Source organism: Pseudophryne corroboree, chromosome 6, assembly GCF_028390025.1.
Source record: "Pseudophryne corroboree isolate aPseCor3 chromosome 6, aPseCor3.hap2, whole genome shotgun sequence".
NCBI classification, from domain to species: domain Eukaryota; kingdom Metazoa; phylum Chordata; class Amphibia; order Anura; family Myobatrachidae; genus Pseudophryne; species Pseudophryne corroboree.
In genome coordinates, this window is record NC_086449.1 from 34,505,914 (window position 1) to 34,525,821 (window position 19,908).

Below are 19,908 nucleotides of genomic sequence, written 5' to 3' on the forward strand. Positions count from 1 at the left end.
AGAATGGGTCTGACCGATCCATCCGGTTTCGGGACCACAAACAGGGTTGAATAGTACCCCTTTCCCTGTTGAATTAGGGGAACCTTGATAATCCCCTGCTGTTGACACAGCTTTTGAATTGCAGCTAAAACTATCTCCCTCTCTGGGGGAGACGCTGGTAAAGCCGATTTGAAGAATTGGCGAGGAGGCACGTCTTCGAATTCCAGCTTGTAGCCTTGGGATACAATTTCCATCGCCCAAGGATCCACATCCAACTGAACCCAGACATGGCTGAAAATTCGAAGACGTGCCCCCAACGGCGCGGACACCTTCAGTGGAGCCCCAGCGTCATGCGGTGGATTTAGTAGAAGCCGGGGAGGACTTCTGCTCCTGGGAACTAGCCGTTGCAGGCATTCTTTTCCCTCTACCCTTACCTCTGGACTTATGCGACCTCTTCTGGACTTATGCGACCGAAAGGACTGCATTTGATAATGTGGTGTTTTCTTTTGCTGTGGGGGAACATAAGGCAAAAAGGTAGATTTACCTGCGCTAGCTGTGGAAACCAGGTCTGTGAGACCTTCCCCAAATAAAACCTCACCCTTGTAAGGCAAAATTTCCATATGCCTTTTTGAGTCGGCATCACCCATCCATTGGCGGGTCCACAATGCTCGCCTAGCAGAAATCGCCATGGCGTTGGCTCTCGAACCTAGCAGCCCGTCTCTCTGAGCGTCTCTCATATATAAGACTGCGTCTTTAAAGTGACCTAAAGTCAATAAAACGGTATCCCTATCTAGGGTATCAATATCAGCTGACAAGGTATCTGTCCACGCTGCTACAGCGCTACAAACCCAAGCCGATGCTATTGCCGGTCTGAGTAAAGCACCCGTATGTGTATATATTGATTTTAAAGTCATTTCCTGTCTGCGATCAGCAGGATCCTTGAGGGCTGCCGTGTCTGGAGACGGTAGCGCCACCTTCTTGGATAAGCGCGTTAAAGCCTTGTCCACCCTGGGAGAAGATTCCCACAGTACCCTGTCCTGTGCAGGGAAAGGATACGCCATAAGAATTCTTTTGGGAATCTGCAGTTTATTGTCTGGAGATTCCCAAGCATTTTCAAATAACGCATTCCGCTCATGAGATGGGGGAAAGGTTACCTCAGGTTTCTTTTCCTTAAACATGTGTACCCTCGTGTCAGGGACAGAGGGGTCATCTGTGATATGCAAAACATATTGTATTTCAATAATCATATAATGAATGCTTTTGGCCACCCTTGGGTGTAACCTCGTGTCATCGTAGTCGACACTGGAGTCAGACTCCGTGTCGGTATCCGTTTCTGCTATTTGGGATAGGGGACGTTTTTGAGACCCTGATGGGCCCTGTGACACCGTCAAAGCCATTGATTGACTCCCTGTATTATCCCTGGACTCTGCTCTGTCTAATCTCTTATGTAACAAGGTCACATTTGCATTTAAAACATTCCACATGTCCAACCAATCATGTGTCTGCATTGCCGACGGAGACACCACAATCATCTGCTCCACCTCCTCCTTAGATGAGCCTTCCTCTTCAGACATGCAGACACACACGCATCGACACCCCCCCACACACAGGGTAATATTTATCCAGAGACCGTTCCCCAATAAGGCCCTTTGGAGAGACAGAGAGTATGCCAGCACACACCCAGCGTCAACTGACTCTGGAAGCAAAATTCCCAGCTAAACAGCGCTTTTATATAATTATATGTGTATAGCTATACACTCACTGCGCCTTACAAGTGCCCCCCCCCTCTTTTTTGCCCTGTGTCACCGTGTTCAGCAGGGTAGAGTCCGGGGAGCCAGCTTCTCTGCAGTGTGCTGTGGAGAAAATGGCGCTGGTTAGTGATGTGGGATCAAGCTCTGCCCCCTCAGCGGCGGACTTCAGTCCCGCTCAATTTTTCAATACTGGCGGGGGATATTAATATATATTGCCTCCGCAGCCTATATATGCCTGTTTGCCAGTCCTAGAGGTTTATTATTGCTGCCCAGGGCACCCCCCCCTGCACCCATCAGTGCCTGCAGTGTGTGGGAGCAATGGCGCGCAGCGGTAACCTCAGAGAAGATTTGAAGTCTTCTGCCGCCTTTGAAGTCTTCTTTCTTATACTCACCCGGCTTCTATCTTCCGGCTGTGAGGACAGCAGCACGGCTCTGGGACGAACGGCGAGACCTGCGTTACGACCCTCTGGAGCTAATGGTGTTCCGTAGCCTAAGAAGCAGAGCCTATCATTTAAGTAGGTCTGCTTCTCTCCCCTCAGTCCCACGATGCAGGGAGCCTGTTGCCAGCAGTGCTCCCTGAAAATAAAAAAAACCTAACAAAATTATTTTTCAGAGAAACTCAGGAGAGCTCCCATGTTATGCACCCAGTCTCCTCTGGGCACAGGATCTAACTGAGGTCTGGAGGAGGGGCATAGAGGGAGGAGCCAGTGCACACCCATCTAAAGTTCTTTGTAGTGCCCATGTCTCCTGCGGAGCCCGTCTATACCCCATGGTCCTTATGGAGTCCCCAGCATCCTCTAGGACGTAAGAGAAATAATGTGTAATGGCCTTTTGTCATCACTTTTGTATCAGCAGGGGCACAAGACAGGGCTGCCACCTCTCACCCTTTTTCAGGCAGACCCCAAACTATCACGGTATAATGGGGTATATGCAATTCCGGGCGAATTGCGGCACTTTTTCGCCCGTTTTTAAATTCGACCGCCGAATTCCGGCCGGCGGGTGCCGGAATTCGACATATTCAATAAAAAACGTATTTGACAGTCCCGCTGTCGAAAAACGGACCAATTGACGGATTTTGATTCGACTTTTAAAAATGTTACAAAAATAAAACGAAAAAAAATTGCGTGGGGTCCCCCCTCCTAAGCATAACCAGCCTCGGGCTCTTTGAGCCGGTCATGGTTGCCAAAATACGGGGGGGGGGGGGGGGGGAATGACAGGGGATCACCCGTATTTTAACAACCAGCACCGGGCTCTGCGCCTGGTCCTGGTGCAAAAAATACGGGGGACAAAAAGCGCAGGGGTCCCCAGTATTTTTTGTACCAGCACCGGGCTCCACTAGCTGGACAGATAAATGCCACAGCCGGGGATCACTTTTATACCGCGCCCTGCGGCCGTGGCATTAAATATCCAACTAGTCACTCCTGGCCGGGGTACCCTGGAGGAGTGGCGACCACTTCAATAAAGGGTCCCCCCCAGTCACCCAAGGGCCAGGGTTGAAGCCCGAGGCTGTCCCCCCCCATCCATGGGCTGCGGATGGGGGGCTGATAGAATATTGTTTTTTTGCAGAAGAACTACAAGTCCCAGCAAGCCTCCCCCCCAAGCTGGTACTTGGAGAACCACAAGTACCAGCATGCAGGAAAAAAACTGGCCCGTTGGTACCTGTAGTTCATCTGCAAAAAAAATACCCAAATAAAAACAAGACACAGACACCTTGAAAGTAAAACTTTATTACATACATGCCGACACATGACACGCCGACTGTGTCCACGTCTCCAAATGCGACGTCCGGGGTACCTGCAAATAAAAATTATACTCACCTGATCCAGTGTCCTGTTATTGTAATCCACATACTTGGCAAAAAAAAACCCCTCCCCCAAATACACGAACCAGCCGGACTTTCATCGAAAGCAGAGACCCCCTGTGACTACTGTCACAGAGGGTCCCTTCAGCCAATTAGGAAGCGCCACGTCGTGGAACTCTCCTCATTCTCTATGCGCGTCTGAGCTCTCAGACGCGCATCGCACAGCTCCCTCCATTAGTTTCAATGGTGGGAACTTTGCATCAGCGGTGGGGTTACTCGCGGTCAGCGTTATCATGTTATCACAAGCTGCATTAAAGAGTTCTGGAATAAAATAGTGACCATCATCAACACAAGCTTTTCTGTTAGAGTAACTCTAAACCCAAGAGCCTTCTTATTCGCGGACTTCAGGGTCTGGAACTTAAATGATTCCTGCAAATATCTATACTTTTTTTTTTTAATGTTATGGTAACAGTAGCGAAAAAAGTCCTACTTAAGAAATTGATTTCTAGACACTCACTGATGCTACCATACCAGATATAGATAAGGGATTCATTTTCTTTAAAAAAAAATGGAGGCCATACATAGTTACACTATCAAAGGCATTGCAATCTCACATATTCAAATTGTTTGAGGACACTGAATGGTACTTGCACAAAAAAATACTCGGAGACTTCTGAGTTGGAATACACTTTTATTGCATTGTAACTGTAATGTACATTGGATCTTGCATACCACGTTATATTTCATCTATTTCGATCTAAGTGGTTTGAGAAGCGCTTAAAAGCAGAATCCTGCTACGGGTTTCTTATCCTTCTTCCCCTTTCCTTTTCTACATTTTCATAATTGTTCTGTTTTCTTGTAAATTATGGGCAAGACTGACACTACACTGTATTGATTTAGTTTTAGTGTGCATCACTTTATGGACTATTCTGTCCCCATCACCGTGATTTATGCATGGCTTTCTTTATGTATAGAGTCTCTCTCTTGTACCATGTTGCCTATTGAAATTTAATAAAAATATTTTTGGAGAAAAAAAAATTAAAACAAAACTACAGTACTGGCTTTTTTTTTTTTTTTTTTTTTAAAGATTGCAGCCCATAACTATTCCTGACCGAGGGGGAAATATCAAGAAAACTTGTGTGAATGATGGAAAGTATTTGTATTAAGATGAGAACTACCTGCCATGGAGCGCCAAGTTTGCAGTGATAATTGGTCCTAAAAGAGCCCCGTGTACAAACTGGCAAAACTCGGGGCAAACTATATTGCTCATGGTGTTCCCATGTACCTGGAGATGTGTCGAGCAGAAAAAAAAAGAAAAAAGATTTTACTCACCGGTAAATCTATTTCTCGTAGTCCGTAGTGGATGCTGGGAACTCCGTAAGGACCATGGGGAATAGCAGCTCCGCAGGAGACTGGGCACAACTAAGAAAGATTTAGGACTACCTGGTGTGCACTGGCTCCTCCCTCTATGCCCCTCCTCCAGACCTCAGTTAGGATACTGTGCCCGGCCGAGCTGGATGCACACTAGGGGCTCTCCTGAACTCTTAGAAAAGAAAGTAATATTTAGGTTTTTTATTTTCAGTGAGATCTGCTGGCAACAGACTCACTGCTACGAGGGACTTAGGGGAGAGAAGCAATCCTACCTGCTTGCAGCTAGCTTGGGCTTCTTAGGCTACTGGACACCATTAGCTCCAGAGGGATCAAAAACAGGCCCAGCCTCGGTTGTCCGGTCCCGGAGCCGCGCCGCCGTCCCCCTTGCAGAACCAGAAGCAAGAAGAGAATCCTGGAAATCGGCGGCAGAAGACTTCGGTCTTCATTAAGGTAGCGCACAGCCCTGCAGCTGTGCGCCATTGCTCCCTTAGCACACCACATACTCCGGTCACTGATGGGTGCAGGGCGCTGGGGGGGGGGGGGAGGCGCCCTGGACTGCAATTAAAGTACCTTAGATTGGCTAAAAAACACATAATATAGTCAGAATCCACTTAGGACGTTAGAGAAAATTATAAGAATAAAAGAAATTGAATCCAGGATAAACTTACATTGTCTAGGATCCAATCCCATATCAGTACTTCGCACAGGAGTTTCTGATTTTCACATTTGTACATATAAATGTAAAAAATTTGGTAACTCTATAAAGCTGTAAATTTGAGATGTCTTAATGTAAGTAACTATTAATCCATGGTTCTTGGCGTTACCCCAGGAGCACATGTAGCAGGTACGGTGAGAAGAGACAGGACCATTTTTGTAGTTTATTAAATTCTACACACTGGAGGTGCAATCCAAATTTTGATCCAATTGTCCATTTGGGCAGTATCGTTCACGCAATGCAAGCCACGCATCGGTAAAGATATCATTATGTCAACCCCCCTTTCATCACATTACAGGAGTTTTTTTTAAATTCTAATTACATTGTTTTACTATCTCCCACCTGCAGAATACTTGTTACATTTCATCTAACATATCGGGACGTAAGAGAATTAGTCAGTCAGTCAGTGACTGCTTTCGCATTATTTATATATATATATATATATATATATATATAAAAAAATGTTGGACAGCCTCAAATTCCCCTTTGTGGGGATGGTGTACAGAATCTCTAAATCACACAAGTGGATACCCCTCATACCAAGTGATACCATTCATAAAGTTTTGAATTAGGGCATATCTCAGATGTGGGATCGAAAAGCAATGACGCGAGTTTGAAGATAAGAGTCAACAAAAGATAGTTTAGGGTTTAAAGAACCCAGATATAACAGGACAACCAGGTAGCGAGAATAAATATTTATGAATTTTAGAGAGGTGATAATAGGTGGGAATAATCGGGTGTGCAGCATAAAGAAAACAATTTATCCTTAGAAATATCACCTTTGGTCAGTGCACTACCCAACAGATAGGATAGAAATGTAACCGTTCAAAAATTTACATTTGCTAGAAAATGTATTCATCTGCTTGCATGCCTCAGAGAGGTAATCAATTCCATCTTGAATGACAACACTTCATCAGCCCCCTTAATTATTATAGACTCCTCATTCGTAAGATTTTTCAATGCTCTTTCATTGAAATGTACATTATCCTGATGGATTTTATATATATATATATATATATATATATATATAAATAATATATATATATTTTTTTTTTTAGTACAATATTATAAAAAAATCCTTCTTCATTCTATAAATGACCTCAGGATATTCTGAGTTTGTCGGTAGCTCCACTCTCAGCCAAGAGCTTATCTAATGCATGAATCATTTCTTGATCATTATCCAAGACAATAGCACTACCATTAATGATTTTGATGTTTATATTGGCAAAATATCTCTTACGATCAAACATATCAGGGTTACGTCAAGTCCCATTACAATCACTAATTTTTCATGTTCGCAAAGTGTCCTTGTCTTTTATTCAACCTATTTTTACACTTTTTGGTGGATTGCTACCTCCTCTACATTCCCTGTATCCATATCTCTATCTTTTTTTATAATCTGGTCCTAAAAAAAATGAATTAGTCATTTGTCTTGATTAATGGTTTACTCTACTTTGAATTCACCAGAATTTTGATAAGTTCTCTTGCTTTGCGATAAATGATTTTGGTATTGGCCCCTTCGAAAAATAGTGAAAATTCAATTTGGGATAATGTTCATCTTCACACGATTGGTTATAATTACAACTCTTACGTCTGTCTATATACATCTGTTCCATTTACACGCATATTGGAATGCATTATTCTTTCTTCCCAGTTGTTTCACTTAACTTTCTGTTGTAAGCTTAAAAAATCAGAGGGTGGATTAGATCTACCTACTAAAGCCTGATTCCAGACATGCCTCCTGTAAAGGACCTCACTAGATTGTTAGCCTAAGTATTAAAGTGTCAAATAAATATTTTTTATTATTACCCAGGAATTTTTCATTATCCTCAATTTCTTTTTATTTAATATCTGATCTCGTTCTTTAAACCCAATCACATTTTAAAAATACTTCAGAGGTCTTGAGTTTTTTTCAATTTCTCCAAATAATTTTGAAATCTAATTTCCTCTATATAAAAGTAATAGTCTAATCAGTGGAAATGAACACTTGTCCAATACAGTATTCAAAATAGAGGTCAATTTAGGATCATCCTTAAAGAAACAGGATTTGAAAATGTGTCACCCTCTAAGGATATTATGATCTATATATTTGCGAAGAATTTCCTGATCACAACAATGTCGTCTCTGCTAAAAGCCTTGACTCTAAATTAATGAACTTATGCATCTTAGAAGTAGCTTGCCTTTTGATCAATAGTTACTAAGTAACAAAGTTCTCCTATGCAAGTTACAATAATAATAATAATAATAATAATAATTTTATTTATATAGCGCTCTTTCTTCAATAGGACTCAAGGTGCTTTATCTGCTGAGTCTTTGAGTGGTGCCATTACAGATTAAATATAACACAATCAATATCCTTGTAACAGTAACACTGACCAAAACACAACAAAACAACCCAATACATCAAATAACTAGGCATATATAACATGACATTAACAATAGCTATATAAAGAAAACCAAATTCATCCTCTCCTGTCTTTATCGATACCAATTTAACACTGCCCAAAACACAACAAAACAACCCAATACATCAAATAACTAGGCATATATAACATGACATTAACAATAGCTATATAAAGAAAACCAAATTCATCCTCTCCTGTCTTTATCGATACCAATTTAACACTGCCCAAAACACAACAAAACAACCCAATACATCAAATAACTAGGCATATTATAACATGACATTAACAATAGCTATATAAAGAAAACAAAATTCATCCTCTCCTGTCTTTATCAATACCAATTTAACACTGCCCAAATCACAACAAAACAACCCAATACATCAAATAACTAAGCATATAATAACATGACATTAAAAATAGCTATATAAAGAAAACAAAATTCATCCTCTGTCTTTATCAATCCCAATTTATAGAAAACACATGCCACATTTCAGAAAATTAATATCGGCTCCCTTGAATGTATATTGTGGTGATAAAAGTTGATTTATGACATTTTCTTACTAGTAAAGCAGTATACAATCAGAACATGTAAATGGTTTCTTCTGTGTGAATCTTCTGGTGTTTCAGAAGACTTGACAAATCGGTATAACACTTGCTACTTTTGGAGCATTTATATATTTTTTTCTCCTGTGTGAAGCCTAATATGTGTAACATGCTGTCGCTTGGAGGTAAAACATTTGCTGCAGTCAGGACAAGTATATGTTTTCACTCCTGCGTGGCTCCTCTGATGTATAACAAGAGATGACTTACGGGGAAAACATTTGCTACATTCAGAACATGTAAATGGTTTCTCTCCTGTGTGACTACTCTGATGTTTCTGAAGACTTGAGCAATCTATAAAACATTTTCTGCATTCTAAGCATATAAATGTTTTTTCTCCTGTGTGATTCCTCTGATGTATAACAAGTTGTGGCTTGGAGGTAAAACACTTGATGCATTTAGAACATTTAAATGGTTTCTCTCGTGTGTGAATTCTCTGATGTTTAACAAGTTGTGGCTTGGAGGTAAAACATTTGATGCATTTAGAACATTTAAATGGTTTCTCTCCTGTGTGAATCCTCCGATGTATAACAAGTTGTGGTTTGGAGGTAAAACATCTGATGCAATCAGAACATTTAAATGGCTTCTCTCCTGTGTGAATCATATGATGACAGACAAGCTGTGATTTACTGGAAAAACACTTGCTGCATTCTGAACATTTATACGGTTTCTCTCCTGTGTGAATCCTCTGATGTAAAACAAGTCGTCGCTTGGAGACAAACCACTTGCTACATTCAGAGCATTCAAATGGTTTCTCTCCTGTGTGACTCCTCTCATGTATAACAAGTTGTTGGTTGGCGGTAAAACACTGGCCACATTCCAGACATTTATATGGCTTCTCTCCTGTGTGGCTCCTCTGATGTCTAACAAGAGATGACTTGCGGGTAAAACATTTGCTACATTCAGAACACGGAAACAGTTTCTCTCCTATGTGACTCCTCTGATGATTGCGAAGACTTGGCAAAACTTTAAAACACTTGCTGCATTCAGTGCATGTATACGGTTTCTCTCCTGTGTGACTCCTCTGATGTATAATAAGTTGTTGCTTGGCGATAAAACACTTGCTACATTCAGAGCATTTAAATGGTTTCTCTCCTGTGTGACTCCTCTCGTGTATAACAAGTTGTCGGTTGGAGGTAAAACACTGGCCACATTCCGGACATTTATATGGTTTCACTCCTGTGTGGCTCCTCTGATGTCTAACAAGAGATGACTTACGGGAAAAACATTTGCTACATTCAGAACATGTAAATGGTTTCTCTCCTGTGTGAATCTTCCAATGTCTTTCAAGATCTGAATTACAGGTGAAACCTTTGCTACATTCAGAACATGTAAATGGCTTCTCTTGTGTGTGACTCTTCCAATGTCTCTCAAGAAGTGATTCACTGGAAAAACAGCTGTTACACTCAGAGCATGTAAATGGTTTATCTCCTGTGTGACTCCTCTGATGTAAAACAAGATGTGATTTACAGGAAAAACACTCACTACACTCAGAACATGGAAATGGTTTCTCTCCTGTGTGACTCCTCTGGTGTTTAAGAAGACTTGACAAATCTGTAAAACACTTGCTACATTCAGAGCATTTAAATGATTCCTCTCCTGTATGAATCTTCTGATGTATAACAAGTTGTGGCTCGGAGGAAAAACACTGGCTACATTCAGAGCATTTAAAGGATTCCTCTCCTGTGTGAATCTTCTGATGTATAACAAGTTGTTGCTCGGAGGTAAAACTCTGGCTACATTTAGAGCATTTAAATGATTTCTCTCCTGTGTGAATCTTCTGATGTGTAACAAGTTGTGGCTCGGAGGTAAAACACTGGCTACATTTAGAGCATGTAAATGGTTTCTCTCCTGTGTGACTCCTCTGGTGTTTAAGAAGACTTGACAAATCTGTAAAACACTGGCTACATTCAGAGCATTTAAATGGGTTCTCTTCTGTGTGCATCTTCTGATGTATAACAAGTTGTGGCTCGGAGGTAAAACACTTGCTACATTCAGAGCATTTAAAGGATTTCTCTCCTGTGTGAATCTTCTGATGTATAACAAGTTGTAGCTTGGATGTAAAACACTGGCTACATTCAGAGCATTTAAATTGTATCTCTCCTGTGTGAATCCTCTGATGTAAAACAAGTTGTCGCTTGGAGATAAAACACTTGCTACATTCAGAGCATATAAATGGTTTCTCTCCTGTGTGACTCCTCTCATGTAAAACAAGTTGTCGGTTGGAAGTAAAACACTTGCCACATCCCGGACATTTATATGGTTTCTCTCCTGTGTGGCTACTCTGATGTCTAAGAAGAGATGACCTGCGGGAAAAACATTTGCTACATTCAGAACATGTAAATGGTTTCTCTCCTGTGTGACTCCTCTGATGTTTGCGAAGACTTGAAAAAAGTGTAAAACTCTTGCTGCATTCAGTGCATGTATATGGTTTCTCTCCTGTGTGATTTCTCTGATGTATAACAAGTTGTCGCTTTTCAATAAAACACTTGCTACATTCAGGGCACTGAAATGGTCTTTCTCCTGTGTGAAGCCTCTGATGGAAAACAAGTTGTCGCTTGGAGGTGAGACATTTGCTGCACTCGGAACATGTAAATGGATTCTCTCCTGTGTGACTTGTCTGATGTCTAACAAAAGATGACTTACGGGAAAAACATTTGCTACACTCAGAGCATTTATATGGATTCTCTCCTGTGTGATCCCTCTGGTGTATAACAAGATGTGATTTACGGGAAAAACGCTTGCTACACTCAGAGCATGGAAATGGTTTCTCTCCTGTGTGACTCCTCTGATGTTTGAGAAGCTCTGATTTATGTCTAAAGCTTTTGTCACACTCAGAGCACAGAATGGGTCTATCTCCTGTGAGACTCATCATGTATGAGATGAGAAACAAATTAATTGTTGAATGTTTCTTCTATCCAGAAAATGAGAAGTTTTTGTGACTCCCGCAGATGTGTAAGGAGAAATTACATATTTACTTGACTTGATAAGAGAACAATGTCCCTTTCCCCAACATCTTCTATTATAAGGAGAAAGAATCCTTTTCCTTATTTGTCCTGTAAGAAATAATATGTAAAAGCACAACGGTTACCAGGATAATTATACTGTTATGTTAGTAGTGTAATATTGTAAAAGGAGGATGATGTATATTTACACAAAATAGCAATGGTCACAGTCAGTCACTGACCATTGCTTTATATTTGTGTATGTTGCCAAATTACTTGGACTCTAGTTGCAGTCAGAAGTGCAGCAGAGAGACCTTTTCCCTCCTGCAGCAGGTACCAATACGTACATAGGCCCTCATTCCGAGTTGATCGCTAGCTGCTGTTGTTCGCTGCGTAGCAGTCATTTAAAAAAAAATAAGAATTTACTTACCGATAATTCTATTTCTCGTAGTCCGTAGTGGATGCTGGGAACTCCGTAAGGACCATGGGGAATAGCGGCTCCGCAGGAGACTGGGCACAAAAGTAAAGCTTTAGGACTACCTGGTGTGCACTGGCTCCTCCCCCTATGACCCTCCTCCAAGCATCAGTTAGGATACTGTGCCCGGACGAGCGTACACAATAAGGAAGGATTCATGAATCCCAGGTAAGACTCATACCAGCCACACCAATCACACCGTACAACCTGTGATCTGAACCCAGTTAACAGCATGATAACAGAGGAGCCTCTGGAAAGATGGCTCACAACAACAATAACCCGATTTAGTTAACAATAACTATGTACAAGTATTGCAGATAATCCGCACTTGGGATGGGCGCCCAGCATCCACTACGGACTACGAGAAATAGAATTATCGGTAAGCAAATTCTTATTTTCTCTGACGTCCTAGTGGATGCTGGGAACTCCGTAAGGACCATGGGGATTATACCTAAGCTCCCAAACGGGCGGGAGAGTGCGGATGACTCTGCAGTACCGAATGAGAGAACTCCAGGTCCTCCTCAGCCAGGGTATCAAATTTGTAGAATTTAGCAAACGTGTTTGCCCCTGACCAAGTAGCTGCTCGGCAAAGTTGTAAAACCGAGACCCCTCGGGCAGCCGCCCAAGATGAGCCCACCTTCCTTGTGGAATGGGCTTTTACAGATTTTGGCTGTGGCAGGCCTGCCACAGCATGTGCAAGCTGAATTGTACTACAAATCCAACGAGCAATAGTCTGCTTAGAAGCAAGAGCACCCAGCTTGTTGGGTGCATACAGGATAAACAGCGAGTCAGATTTTCTGACTCCAGCCGTTCTGGAAACATATATTTTCAGGGCCCTGACTACGTCCAGCAACTTGGGAGTCCTCCAAGTCCCTAGTAGCCGTAGGTACCACAATAGGCTGGTTCAGGTGAAACGCTGAAACCACCTTAGGGAGAAATTGAGGACGAGTCCTCAATTCTGCCCTGTCCGTATGAAAAATCAGGTAAGGGCTTTTATAGGATAAAGCCGCCAATTCTGACACACGCCTGGCCGAAGCCAGGGCCAACAGCATTACCACTTTCCATGTGAGATATTTTAAGTCCACAGTGGTGAGTGGTTCAAACCAATGTGATTTTAGGAACCCCAAAACTACATTGAGATCCCAAGGTGCCACTGGAGGCACAAAAGGAGGCTGTATATGCAGCACCCCCTTGACAAACGTCTGAACTTCAGGAACTGAAGCCAGTTCTTTCTGGAAGAAAATCGACAGGGCCGAAATTTGAACCTTAATGGACCCAAATTTTAGGCCCATAGACACTCCTGTTTGCAGGAAATGCAGGAATCGACCCAGTTGAAATTCCTCTGTAGGGGCCTTCCTGGCCTCGCACCACGCAACATATTAACGCCAAATACGGTGATAATGCTTTGCGGTTACATCCTTCCTGGCTTTGATCAGGGTAGGGATGACTTCATCCGGAATGCCTTTTTCCTTCAGGATCCAGCGTTCAACCGCCATGCCGTCAAACGCAGCCGCGGTAAGTCTTGGAACAGACAGGGTCCTTGCTGGAGCAGGTCCCTTCTTAGAGGTAGAGGCCACGGGTCCTCTGTGAGCATCTCTTGAAGTTCCGGGTACCAAGTCCTTCTTGGCCAATCCGGAGCCACGAGTATAGTTCTTACTCCTCTCCGTCTTATAATTCTCAGTACCTTGGGTATGAGAGGCAGAGGAGGGAACACATACACTGACTGGTACACCCACGGTGTTACCAGAGCGTCCACAGCTATTGCCTGAGGGTCCCTTGACCTGGCGCAATACCTGTCTACTTTTTTGTTGAGACGGGACGCCATCATGTCCACCTTTGGTTTTTCCCAACGGTTCACAATCATGTGGAAGACTTCTGGATGAAGTCCCCACTCTCCCGGGTGGAGGTCGTGCCTGCTGAGGAAGTCTGCTTCCCAGTTGTCCACTCCCGGAATGAACACTGCTGACAGTGCTATCACATGATTTTCCACCCAGCGAAGAATCCTTGCAGCTTCTGCCATTGCCCTCCTGCTTCTTGTGCCGCCCTGTCTGTTTACGTGGGCGACTGCCGTGATGTTGTCTGACTGGATCAGCACCGGCTGACCTTGAAGCAGAGGTCTTGCTAGGCTTAGAGCATTGTAAATGGCCCTTAGCTCCAGGATATTTATGTGAAGTGATGTCTCCAGGCTTGACCACAAGCCCTGGAAATTCCTTCCCTGAGTGACTGCTCCCCAGCCTCGCAGGCTGGCATCCGTGGTCACCAGGACCCAGTCCTGAATGCCGAATCTGCCGAAGATGAGCACTCTGTAACCACCACAGGAGAGACACCCTTGTCTTTGGTGACAGGGTTATCCGCTGATGCATCTGAAGATGCGATCCGGACCATTTGTCCAGCAGGTCCCACTGAAAAGTTCTTGCGTGGAATCTGCCGAATGGGATTGCTTCGTAGGAAGCCACCATTTTTCCCAGGACCCTTGTGCATTGATGCACTGAGACTTGGCCTGGTTTTAGGAGGTTTCTGACTAGCTCGGATAACTCCCTGGCTTTCTCCTCCGGGAGAAACACCTTTTTCTGGACTGTGTCCAGGATCATCCCTAGGAATAGAAGACGTGTCGTCGGGATCAGCTGCGATTTTGGAATATTGAGAATCCAACCGTGCTGCCGCAACACTACCTGAGATAGTGCTACCCCGACTTCCAACTGTTCCCTGGATCTTGCCCTTATCAGGAGATCGTCCAAGTAAGGGATAACTAAAACTCCCTTCCTTCGAAGGAGTATCATCATTTCGGCCATTACTTTGGTAAAGACCCGGGGTGCCGTGGACAATCCAAACGGCAGCGTCTGAAACTGATAGTGACAGTTCTGTACCACAAATCTGAGGTACCCTTGGTGAGAAGGGTAAATTGGGACATGGAGGTAAGCATCCTTGATGTCCAGAGACACCATATAATCCCCTTCTTCCAGGTTCGCAATCACCGCTCTGAGTGACTCCATCTTGAACTTGAACCTCTGTATGTAAGTGTTCAAGGATTTTAGATTTAAAATAGGTCTCACTGAGCCGTCCGGCTTCGGTACCACAAACAGCGTGGAATAATACCCCTTTCCCTGTTGCAGGAGGGGTACCTTGATTATCACCTGCTGGGAATACAGCTTGTGAATGGCTTCCAATACCGCCTCCCTGTCCGAGGGAGACGTCGGTAAAGCAGATTTTAGGAAACGGCGAGGGGGAGACGTCTCGAATTCCAATTTGTACCCCTGAGATACCACCTGAAGGATCCAGGGGTCCACTTGTGAGTGAGCCCACTGCGCGCTGAAATTCTTGAGACGGGCCCCCACCGTGCCTGAGTCCGCTTGTAAAGCCCCAGCGTCATGCTGAGGACTTGGCAGAGGCGGGAGAGGGCTTCTGTTCCTGGGAACTGGCTGTTTGCTGCAGCCTTTTCCCTCTCCCTCTGCCACGGGGCAGAAAAGAGGAGCCTTTTGCCCGCTTGCCCTTATGGGGCCGAAAGGACTGCGCCTGATAATACGGCGTCTTCTTATGTTGAGAGGCTACCTGGGGTAAAAATGTGGATTTCCCAGCAGTTGCCGTGGCTACCAGGTCTGATAGACCTACCCCAAATAACTCCTCCCCTTTATAAGGCAATACTTCCATATGCCTTTTGGAATCCGCATCACCTGACCACTGCCGCATCCATAACCCTCTTCTGGCAGAAATGGACAGCGCACTTACTCTTTATGCCAGATGGCAGATATCCCTCTGTGCATCACGCATATATAGAAATGCATCTTTTAAATGCTCTATAGTCAGTAATATACTGTCCCTGTCTAGGGTATCAATATTGTCCGTCAGGGAATCCGACCAAGCCACCCCAGCACTGCACATCCAGGCGGAGGCGATTGCTGGTCGCAGTATAACTCCCGTATGAGTGTATATACATTTTAGGATATTCTCCTGCTTTCTGTCAGCAGGTTCCTTAAGGGCGGCCGTCTCAGGAGAGGGTAGTGCCACCTGTTTAGACAAGCGTGTGAGCGCTTTATCCACCCTAGGGGGTGTTTCCCAACGTGCCCTATCCTCTGGCGGGAAAGGGTATGATGCCAATAACCTTTTAGGAATTATCAGTTTTTTATCGGGGGAAACCCACGCTTCATCACACACTTCATTTAATTCCTCAGATGCAGGAAAAACTACAGGCAGTTTTTTCTCACCAACATAATACCCTTTTTAGTGGTACTTGTATTATCAGAAATATGTAAAACATTTTTCATTGCCTCAATCATGTAACGTGTGGCCCTACTGGAAGTCACATTCGTCTCTTCATCGTCGACACTGGAGTCAGTATCCGTGCCGGCGTCTGTGTCTGCCATCTGAGGTAACGGGCGTTTTAGAGCCCCTGATGGCCTTTGAGACGCCTGGACAGGCACAAGCTGAGTAGCCGGCTGCCTCATGTCATCAACCGTCTTTTGTAAAGAGCTGACACTGTCACGTAATTCCTTCCATAAGCCCATCCACTCAGGTGTCGACTCCCTAGGGGGTGACATCTCTATTACAGGCAATTGCTCCGCCTCCACATCATTTTCCTCCTCAAACATGTCGACACAATCGTACCGACACACAGCACACACACAGGGAATGCTCTGATAGAGGACAGGACCCCACTAGCCCTTTGGGGAGACAGAGGGAGAGTATGCCAGCACACACCAGAGCGCTATATATAAACAGGGATAACCTTATAGAAGTGTTTTTCCCCTTATAGCTGCTGTTATGTTAATACTGCGCCTAATTAGTGCCCCCCCTCTCTTGTTTTACCCTTTTCTGTAGTGCAGGACTGCAGGGGAGAGTCAGGGAGACGTCCTTCCAGCGGAGCTGTGAGGGAAAATGGCGCCCGTGTGCTGAGGAGATAGGCTCCGCCCCCTTCTCGGCTGACTTTTCTCCCGCTTTTTGCTATAGTCTGGCAGGGGTTAAAATACATCCATATAGCCCTGGGGGTTATATGTGATGTATTTTCGCCAGCCAAGGTGTTTTTATTGCTGCTCAGGGCGCCCCCCCCCCCCCCAGCGCCCTGCACCCTCAGTGACCGGAGTGTGAAGTGTGCCTGAGGAGCAATGGCGCACAGCTGCAGTGCTGTGCGCTACCTTGGTGAAGACTGGATGTCTTCTGCCGCCGATTTTCCGGACCTCTTCTTGCTTCTGGCTCTGTAAGGGGGCCGGCGGCGCGGCTCTGGGACCGGACTCCGAGGCTGGGCCTGTGTTCGGTCCCTCTGGAGCTAATGGTGTCCAGTAGCCAAGAAGCCCAAGCTGGCTGCAAGCAGGCAGGTTCGCTTCTTCTCCCCTTAGTCCCTCGATGCAGTGAGCCTGTTGCCAGCAGGTCTCACTGAAAATAAAAAACCTAAAACTAAACTTTTTCTAAGAAACTCAGGAGAGCCTCCTAGAATGCACCCTTCTCAGCCGGGCACAAAAATCTAACTGAGGCTTGGAGGAGGGTCATAGGGGGAGGAGCCAGTGCACACCAGGTAGTCCTAAAGCTTTACTTTTGTGCCCAGTCTCCTGCGGAGCCGCTATTCCCCATGGTCCTTACGGAGTTCCCAGCATCCACTAGGACGTCAGAGAAAAATGGCAAAACTGAGCATGCACCGCAATGCGCACGCACGGCGTATGGGTACAAAGAGCATCGTGGTTTTGCACAGGTTCTAGCGACGCTTTCAGTCGCACTGGCGAACGCAGGGAGACTGACAGGAAGTGGTAGTTTCTGGGTGTCAACTGACCGTTTTCTGGGAGTGTTTGGAAAAACGCAGGCGTGGCCGGGCATTTGCTGGGCAGGTATCTGACGTCATTACTGTGTCATTCGTTGCAGCAATGATTGCACAGAATAACTAACTACAGGGCTGGTCTTGTTCTGCACAAAATGTGTTTGCTGCCGCGCGGCTGCACAGGCGTTCACACTCCTGCATAGCGAAAATACACTCCCCCGTGGACGGAGACTATGCGTTTGCACGGCTAAAAGTAGCTAGCGAGTGATCAACTCGGAACGAGGGCCATAGTACAGGTTACAGTCATATAAGGGTGGCAGCCCAGTAGCATAATTGTCAAATTACCCAAAATGCTATGTTACATTGATTTCCAGGAAAACACTGTAATGTAGCATTTCGTAAGCAGACACAGTCACACACAGAATATAGGCATGCCGCATATCATTTTATTCATCATAAGCTGGTTGTGCGTCATAATTACAACTTAGGATGCATTTAAATAGAAAAAGTCACACGTAAAGACGCTTGTTGCTACCGAGTCACGCATGGCGTCACTAGAAGGGCTGTTTAACCTGACTGCAGCAAGGATGTAGGAGGACACATCTGTAAATATTATAACACAGGTCACTCACCAGACTAGTTACAGTAACCAATTTATTTCAAGTGAAATAGTGCAGCCAAATCAGCCGATGTTTCGGTCACTCTGTGTACTTTAATCATGGTACATCGCTTCCCACAAGTAAACAGCAACTGTTTACTTGTATGCAGGAAGGTTCAGGGACGGGGGCTACCCCAAAATATTGTTTAATGAAGCCCCGTCTAATAAACATTAAGGACCATATTCAGTAAGGATTTCAAGTCCTGCTAAAAAGCAGTTGCCGCGATCAAATAGTTGCCGCCCAGAAATTGATTAAAAAAAAAGCCCATTGCAGAAATTGCGACTGCATCACAATATGCCGCTGTTTGCAGAACCATACACAACTACCGGAACATCGAAGATTTTTCCAGTCTGCGCCAGGTAAGGTCATCCACAATTCTGGTGACACAAGAGGCTGGTAGTGGTCATCGCTGACGTCAGAGGCCCTCCTTATAAACGCACGGGCATGCCTGCGCTTTTTCACGTACACCCAGAAAACGTCAGATTTCCGCCAAGAAACACCGGGTTCCTGTCAGTCAAACAGCGGCTGCATTGCGATGTGTACACATTTTCTGTTGCTATTTTTACCCATGCGTACACAATGCGAACGCTGTGTATGCGCAGTTGTTCGATAATCGTCCAGATTGCAATTCGCAAATTTTGCAATCCTTACTGAATGAAGCCCTTTATAATCACTGGGGTTCCCTTAAAATGGATCGCACTGTCCTTACTGATATTTAACCTATCATTTTAATAAAGCAAAGAATGAGAGATATTTCAGCTCCCAGTATGTTGAAAGAACCAGACACTATTGGGAAGGATAGTAACAAAAGTATAGGCTCTAATAAATGCGACAATGAAATGTGTGAAAATTCCTTGCCCCTATTTTATTTGCTCACGTGGCCAGAAATATGTGGGCAAAACAAATAGAAATCTGAAATACAGAATACACGAACATGTCAGAAACATGAAGAAAAAAAAATAGGAATTTAATATCTACCGGTAATTCCTTTTCTCGTAGTCCGTAGTGGATACTGGAAAAGTACATTCGTACCATTGGGCATAGATTGGGTCCATTGCAGCCTGGTACTTTAAGAAATCAGTGTGTGCTGGCTCCTCCCCTCTATGCCCCTCCTAGCAGACTCAGTCTAGGAAACTGTGCCCCGGGAGACGGACATACCTTGAGAGGATAGATACATAAACAGCGGTGAGGCAACGAACCAACACACAACCATAATAAAGGATAGCAGGGCTAACCAGAACAGAGAATAGCAACGCTAACTATAACGAAGTATAGCAAAGCTAACCCAACATGGAACAGGGACTGCAACAGCAGACCCAACCAAGAACACTTACAACCATGTAAGCAGGAATACGAAGCACTGAGGCGGGCACCCAGTATCCTCTACGGACTACGAGAAAGGGAATTAGCGGTAGGTATTAAATTCCTATTTTCTCTAACGTCCTAGTGGATACTGGGTAAGTA

General features: G+C 44.5%; 1 protein-coding gene across 1 annotated transcript in view; it reads right to left on the reverse strand.

Moving 5' to 3' along the window:
- Positions 1-4,202: 4,202 nt before the first annotated feature.
- The window catches only part of LOC134935986 (zinc finger protein 850-like), a 52,502-nt gene continuing 36,796 nt past the window's right edge, over positions 4,203-19,908 (reverse strand). The window contains exon 2 of the mRNA XM_063930851.1: positions 4,203-11,678. Coding sequence (XP_063786921.1) covers positions 8,693-11,497 — 2,805 coding nt within the window. The 5' untranslated portion in view covers positions 11,498-11,678 and the 3' untranslated portion in view covers positions 4,203-8,692. The remainder of the gene's footprint in view (positions 11,679-19,908) is intronic.